This window comes from Chelmon rostratus, chromosome 3 (genome assembly GCF_017976325.1).
Source record: "Chelmon rostratus isolate fCheRos1 chromosome 3, fCheRos1.pri, whole genome shotgun sequence".
In the NCBI taxonomy this organism is placed as follows: Eukaryota; Metazoa; Chordata; class Actinopteri; order Chaetodontiformes; family Chaetodontidae; genus Chelmon; species Chelmon rostratus.
In genome coordinates, this window is record NC_055660.1 from 20,860,867 (window position 1) to 20,868,675 (window position 7,809).

The 7,809-nt window shown below is 43.2% G+C and overlaps 1 protein-coding gene across 1 annotated transcript; it reads left to right on the forward strand.

Annotated features, from left to right (window-relative positions):
- The first annotated feature begins 2,589 nt into the window (after positions 1–2,589).
- On the forward strand, positions 2,590–7,464 carry s1pr5b (sphingosine-1-phosphate receptor 5b). Its single transcript, XM_041933382.1, has 2 exons — positions 2,590–2,692; positions 4,602–7,464. Exon 2 carries the CDS (start codon positions 4,860–4,862, stop codon positions 6,087–6,089), a length of 1,230 nt encoding a protein of 409 aa, XP_041789316.1. The 5' UTR covers positions 2,590–2,692; positions 4,602–4,859; the 3' UTR covers positions 6,090–7,464.
- Positions 7,465–7,809: the final 345 nt, after the last annotated feature.

A 7,809-nucleotide genomic window follows, 5' to 3' on the forward strand; every position in this document is an offset into this window, starting at 1 on the left:
GTTAAAATTCAAACTGTAGGTGGTCCTGAGTTTCAGACTTCTGACAACCATGTCCATCCCACGTCCTTCCACACAGCCTGAGAAATATCAAGGCTGGAAAAATGTGAACACTACAGCTGAAACGTGTAGCCACCAGTGCACAGCCATCATAACATCACTCCACGGATGGAATCAAATCAGCAGTGCTGCTGTGGGCTGACCACAAAAATAAACCCCTCATGCACCACAAACAGGTCCTGTTGGTCACACAACCGGTCCATCAAGGTCCGCATTACTTACACACCTAAAAGGAGCTGGCTCAGCTAAAAGGCAGCGGCGTGTGTGGCCAAAAACATACATCAAGAGTGCCGGAGAGGGAAATCCATGCAGGGTGTGCTTCCAGTGTTGCTGCTGCACAGAACATGCATAGACACAAGACATGATGAAACTTAGAGTGACAAATAATTAAAAAAAAAACATGAAAAGTGTGATAAAGAGAGAGATGAAACAGCAATAGGAGAACACAGTCAGTCAAGACTGGGCAGCACATAAATGATCAAGAAGAGGAGATGAAAGGGGACAGCTCTTCCTTCCTGTGCAGAACTGTGTACGTCCTGCCCGTCTGTTAGACCACTCATCCTCAGTGTCAGACCCCTGTTTCTCTCTGAGGCTTTGATGTGAGGCTTCTGCACTCGCCCCGACAGGATATTACTCTTTAATGATCTCGTAGCTGCGCTCCCCTCCTACACACAGCAGGGAACGTGGGTGAAACATGTAGCGTTAATACACACATTCAAAACACTTACATGCAAAGAGCAGTCGGAGAGAGTTCACCCTCCAACTTAGAGTCCTTGAGCGTCACAAACAGATGCACGTGCATGCACACACATGCAGATACTATAAGCCAATCAGTACACATTAACATGTGTTTAAAAAAAAATTATCCGCGGATACAATGCTGTAAATAACACTTACTTTCCAGGTGATGCAAATGGGCTGTAGTCATTCTTTGTGATGGAAGAAGTTCATGTTTTTATTGCAGCCAACGGCTCAGGCCGATCCCATTTTTTGGTGCAAGGCCCCGAGCATGTTTCCAGTAAGTTAGCTCAGGGTGTTGTGACTGTTTGATCTGCTGATTCACTGATGTGTGTCAGTGTGTCAGCAGTTGCACTTCACGGACATTATCACTGACATCTGTCACACAAGAGCACAATGTTTAATGAAGACCATGTGAGACTGAGAGTCAGAGTAAAATATATTACAGAGAAAGAAACAAACAAAAAAAGGTGCTTGTGTGTTGCTCACACTCACACACAGACTGACACAAGGGAGCCAGAGGAGTCTTCAGCTAAACCAGGTAATCCTACAACAAGCAGGTTTAGTTGAAGGAAACCTCTGTTTGAACGGTGAAACACTGTCGCCTAACAGATCAGAGGAGCAGCCGGATAAAGAGCAGGATTTCCAACTGTCAAAACTCTGTGGGTAAAGAAAGCTGCTTGAATAACTTACCTGAATCAAGGGCAGTCATTTCAGATGCGTTCAGGGGACAGTGAGTTTGTTTTTCTGTATGTGCAGCAGGAACAATCAGGACAACGTGTGCATCACACCAAGCAATGGCTCTGAAACATACAACAAACTCATAAAAGTTTTACTTGAGGCTTATACAGCATCCTCCTCACCTCCCCCCTGCATTGTTGTGTGCGGGCCCTGCAGGGGAGGCATTGCAGGTGAGCCGCTGAAGCGTGTTAAAGCATGCTGCAATCTCACTGACAGGCTCTGGGAACTGGGATGCCACCATTACCATGAGCCATGTGAATCACTTCACTTCCCCGCCTGCATAAGTGGGGGTTGTAGAATAGATAATCGTGGGAGTAATAAATCTAAAATCGAAGGAACTTGAGAGACACGGAAGCTAAGTGCCTATATTTCAGCTGGTTCAGGGAGTTTGGGGAATTGTTACTGAGCTGTGTCCTCTCAAAACTGGTTCGTCCAGTGAAATGGAAGAAAAACCTGGCAAAGTTTTATGACCTCTTTATTTCTTTGGAAAGTTGGAACGAGGTGTTTATTTAGAACACAATGACAACATCTGTAGTCTTTTTGCAGCCAACACTCTGCATATTGCATGCAGGTATAAGGTATAACATGTATCTTGGTTTTGAGGAGAAGGGGGCCGGTGTACAGAGTTAACAATTTTTCTCTTGCTGTCGTTGTCATTGCACACAGAACAGAGGAGTCTCCATGAAGTCATCAGGCAGATTTAGTTATTATCACCCATCTGTGTTAGCATGTCAATGAACTTTGAAATATAAAGAAGTGTCACGGCTACAACTGTTGCAGCCGTGCAATCTGAGCCACTGATTACACCGACGGGCATCAATGAGACCCTCATGTGATGATCGCTCCGGCTCCCTCTCATCTGCCACTCATCAAGAACACATTTCATGAACCTTTAGGTTGCAGCCTGGAGAATAAGCACAAATGTATGGGAGAGAGAGAGAGAGAGAGAGAGAGAGAGAGAGAGAATGTGAGGGGGAGAGAGAGTTCGGGTTAAGACCAACCCCCTTTTTAACTGTTGCATGTTTCAACTGAGGTCTTCCTTCACTCCCTCTGCCTTGTCAGTTTGTCTGTGAGTCACTTGCTGCTCTTGTTTGGATTCTCCTCACTGAAACGCTGATGAAGTGCAGGATAAGAGCAACGCCGCAACAATTCCGAGGTAGTCTTTTCTGTGTGTGTGATTACAGGATGTGATAGATGATTGTATTATAGGGAAATACTGTTTCAGATCATTTTCGTACGGTTGTGCTGTGGTCACACAGAACAGAATGTTAGGGGAGTCACTAGCTTTAGAGTTTGTGTTTGTGATTTGTATATGAACATTTTACTGTAATGTTTAAGTAAATCTATTGCTTTTTGAGACCATTTACGTCTGAGAATAAGAAAGGCTGCTGGAACATATTCACTAAATTTTATAGGAGATTGCATTCTAAGCATGTGGTGTAAGAAAAAATAACTTTACCAACTTTATCAAATTCTGATATTTGATTTAATGATGTAAGTCAGTGTTTTCTGAAGGAAAACTGAAATGCAGATGTTTGTGATTTAACATATGAGATCACATCTCATCATGTATAACTGAGACCGGTGTTCAGTCATGATCTCCTTCGTATTTTTATCCATACTATTGAGGGACCCGACACACAGCTGTTGAGCCGACCTGGACAAATTACCTTCATCCCCCGAATTCTTGGCAACAGATTGAATGGGTTAAAGTCTCCAGACCATTTGTTAAATGTTAACATATGACTCAAGAAACTAGATGAACATACCCTCACGCGACAGAGACTCAGAGGAATGCAGCCCTAATCGCCTCTGATTGTTTTCAACATTAAGAGTGAAAGCTAAAATAACTGAACCACAGCCTTCATCATATTTCTGATTAGCATTTGTAAAAGCCACAAACTGTGCACATATTGTATTTGCGTGTGTGGGCACCTTCAGAAAACCCCTCACCTATGCTGTGCAGAAAAAGCAGCTGCATGAGTGCCAAATGAAGTGCATGTGTTGTGATGGTTCTTGTCTAACAACCTCACGATGACTGACATGCACTTTAAACACAGTCGGAAAGACTAAATGTTTGTTTGACATTGAAATGGTCCCCCTGTCTTTTGGGCCTTCGGTATCACATTCTGCAATAATCACTCAGTTTTAGCTCAAGCCTTGAGGTCATGACCGTAATTTAAGTTTCATGATCACACTTTACACTCATAGGAAGGTATGCATTTAGCTTGTCTGCCAAAATATGCTTAATGTTTCCAGTTTGAATATTTTCCCCACCAGCCTGCACTTTGCTTCTCAGTGGAATTGTGATTCATGAATATTCACTCATTGTGGTTAAATGTCTTGAATGTCAGCGTGACATAACTTAGTCCTAAACCCTTTCAAATTGCATGCATGCTTTACTTACTTTAATTCAGAGGTGGAAGAAGTGCTCAGATCTTAAGAATCAACAGTGTAGAAATACTCTGCTAGAAGTAGAAGTCGTGCATTTAAATTTTCACTCAAGTGGAAGTACAGAAGTATTAGTATCAAAATATACTTTAAGTACTTGTTATGCAGAATGCCATTTTCAGAATAATGTTTATTATATGATTGAGTTCTAATTACTGATGCATTAATGTGTTCATCTCTTTAATGATGAAGCTGGTAAAAAGTGGTTCACCTGCTTTATGTAGTTTATTGGCCAGGAAGGTTGTGAGTTTCCCTGTGGGGATCAGTGAAGTTTTAGTTTAATCTGTAATACTACATCATGATTTATTTGTTGATAATGCTTTGTATTATTAAACTAAATCTGCAGAGTAACTAAAGTTGTCAGTGTAATGTAGTGCTGTAATGTGGTGGAGTAAAAAGTACAGTATTTGCCTCTGAATTGTTAAGGGAGTAGAAGTATAAAGTCACAGAAAATGGAAAAGTGCAAGTGCAGTATTTAAATGTATTAGTTAATTTCCACCACTATTTTAATTTAAGAATGTGATGTTTTTAAGTGAATTATGGCTTCAGCTGTCTGTGGTTCTTCATCCACACTTTCCATCACTTTTCATGCGTTTCTTCTTTTCTGTCTGCAGTGTCTGGACCCTGCAGGGCAAACAGAGCTCAAGAGCACCGTCTTCTGGCCAAACAGAAAACGTCTTGGGATTCTGGTGGATTACACTGTATCAGCTTCATGTAATCCCTCCATTTTTTTAAGGAGCTCAGACATTTCTTTGTGTATCTTTTTTGTACTTGGACAAATTCTTCACAGCTCCTTCTGCCAAAAGCATGTCAAGGAAAATGACTTCATAGCCACTGACTGCAGGTAGAATAGAAGAAAAGGAACATAAAGCATGGAGGCTTCAAGTTCTGCTCATGCAGGGACTCTCCGCTCTACACCCATATTCCCCACCTCTCCCACTCCGTCCTATCATGGCTACCTGCAGTTCTTCTGGGAGTACCAGGATAATTCTGTCCTTGTGGAGCATTACAACTACACTGGCAAGCTGCAGAAAGACCGCTACCGTGAAGGGCTCAAACCTGAGGGTATTGCATTCCTGGTGGTCTGTCTCCTGATCGTCCTGGAGAACGCTGTGGTTCTCATCGCCATTTGGAGGAACAAGAAGTTCCACCTTCCTATGTATTACCTACTGGGAAACCTGACTCTGTCTGATCTGCTGGCTGGGATTACATATATGGCCAACATCATCATGTCTGGACCTAACACTTTGAAACTGACACCGTTGCTATGGTTCCTCAGGGAAGGAGGGGTCTTCATCACTCTGGCTGCCTCTGTAATTAGTCTGCTGGCCATTGCAATTGAACGTCATGTTACCATGGTGACTATGAGGCCGTACCATGGGGCGAAGCGGGGACGGATGTTGGCACTGATTGGTGCAAGTTGGGCCCTTGCAGGGTTTTTGGGGGTCCTACCAATTTTGGGATGGAACTGCATCCACAGACTGGACCAGTGTTCAATAGTCCTCCCACTTTACGCCAAGAGCTACATCCTCTTCTGTGTATCTGTGTTCAGCGCAGTGCTCCTGGCCATTGTGGTCCTTTACGCCAGAGTTTTTCGCATTGTCCGAACCAACACGCAGCGCCAGCGGCTGGGCCTGTCGGGCAGCATGAGGAAGGGCTTAGCGAGGAAGTCACAGAAGTACATCGCCCTCCTCAAGACAGTCACCATTGTGCTAGGCGTCTTCATCGCATGTTGGCTGCCCCTCTTCCTCCTCCTCCTCCTGGATTTTTTTTGCCCCACCCGCAGTTGTGGCCTGCTCTACAAGGCTGATTACTTTCTGGGAGTAGCCATGGTCAACTCGCTCCTTAACCCCATCATCTACACTCTGACAAGTAAGGACATGAGGAGAGCTATTCTGAGGCTGCTCTGTCGGCCATGTCTGATGACCAGAGATGGCCAGGTGAAGAAGATCGGGATGCCATTCCTGGAGTGCAGTTTCAGTAAAACTGAGGTGGCATCCCAGAAGCTAGAGGGGGGAGCGGAGACGACCATTTCCTCTGGAAACGTTATCACCACCCCATCTCCTATTAAGGCCCTTTACCCCAAACTCTTCAAGTCATAAGGACTAATACTGAATGGGTTTCCCACTGAACAGAGGACATGTAGCACATCTTCTATAGACAGGGAGCAGTTGTCGTATTGTTACATTTGGAGCATAGCCAGAAACAAGGTGAACGAAATAGTATGGAGGCACAAGAGACTCAAATTTAGATGGTTTCACCTTGACAAAGACGACGTGGTTATAGCAATGTAACCACATGATGATGGCTACAAAACAAAACGCCACAAGGACGCCGCTCAAATGTGAACGTACATGCTGGTGATGAGTCTCACCAACTAATTTGCACTGACATATCACAATGAATGAAAGGGGCAGCCTTGGATTCCATTTTCCCGTGGTTCTGTAGTTTGTGTGGAAGTCTGGAAGGAGACTCCTGTAAACTCAAAAACTCTTGTGACTGAAAAAATGCAACATTCTAACCCAGACTTGTCATGTTAATTGTGTTTGGATTTTCCCTTTTTGCAGTTTGTTACTGAAGTGCCTTAAACACCTTTAAATTGTACAGTGTGCATCTGCAGACACCTGGATTTCGCTGGTTCGAGAGCCCCATGGTGTGCTAGATTTGTCCAGATAAAACAGTGTAGAGCACTTCTGCGTGTACGTGCGTACGTGGTGCAGGGAGAGTTAAAGGGAGACAGAGAGATACCAGGAAAGAGAGAGGTGGCACTCGCTCTTGACTGCTCCTACAAACACAGCTCAGTGAAGAATGCCGGGGAGTAGATGTGGGCTGGAGGCGCAGCATTAAAATCCCCCATTGTTTTGAAGCGACAGATGGTTAACCTATCTGATGCTGAGTGGAAAGATTTGGGGTTTTGTGTTTTTTTTAAATGTCAGTCTGGCAGATGCCAGATGCAGGAGAACTGCTACAGGAAAAAAAACAACAATGAAATGTCATCGTATAATGTGATTCAACAACAGATGCAACCAGAAACATCTTTCTTTCCATCATGACTTCTAAGCATAAGCCCAATAAGTTATTACTTCAAAGATTTACAACTTGCAAATAAAGTTGTAGATGTAATTAATCATCATCCAGCTGCATCCGGATTTTTAAGGACAAGAATGTGCCTGCACTTGTAAGCTAAATCATGCAGAAAAAGTGCAATTACGTCCCTTCACTATCCATCATGTTAACAGAATATTTCTGGTTATAGTATAAGGTACTGAATTTTTCTGATTATACAATGATTTTGTACATATGTTTTTTTTAGTGCAGTCTTTTGGACCTTTTGATGAACAAGGCAATGTGCTTTTTTGTACTGTAATTTGTGTAGTGAACTTTTTGTATTCATATCATCTGTATTGTAAATTATATCTATTTTATATCAAGAAACGGCTTACCTTTCTTTTCATAAAAGAAATAAAATGATTGCTTAAATGATTCTACAGAGTTTGGGGTTTATTTTCATTGTATGCACACTGGAACATGCATTCATATACATTTTTATGTGGCTGGAGCTGTGTGAGTGGAAGAAACACCACAGGAAGTCAGCCCCCTTGTCTTACATCTGGTAATGACATTGGCCTAGATACAGCGTTCTTCTACAAGCTCTGCGTGTCTCGGGACGGCTCCGGCACCACACAATGCACCTTTTATTCCAAACACTCCATGTTCAATTTTTCTTTTTCCTTATTCTGTCAACATGTGGGTAGGATTGGCCATCACCTCACTGTGACCTGCTGTCCACGTTTGGCATGGCTGAGACAGAGAAAGAGCATA

Coding starts and splice junctions, on each gene's coding strand:
- s1pr5b (XM_041933382.1), top strand. CDS start 4,860: ATGGAGGCTTCAAGTTCTGCTCATGCAGGGACTCTCCGCTCTACACCC.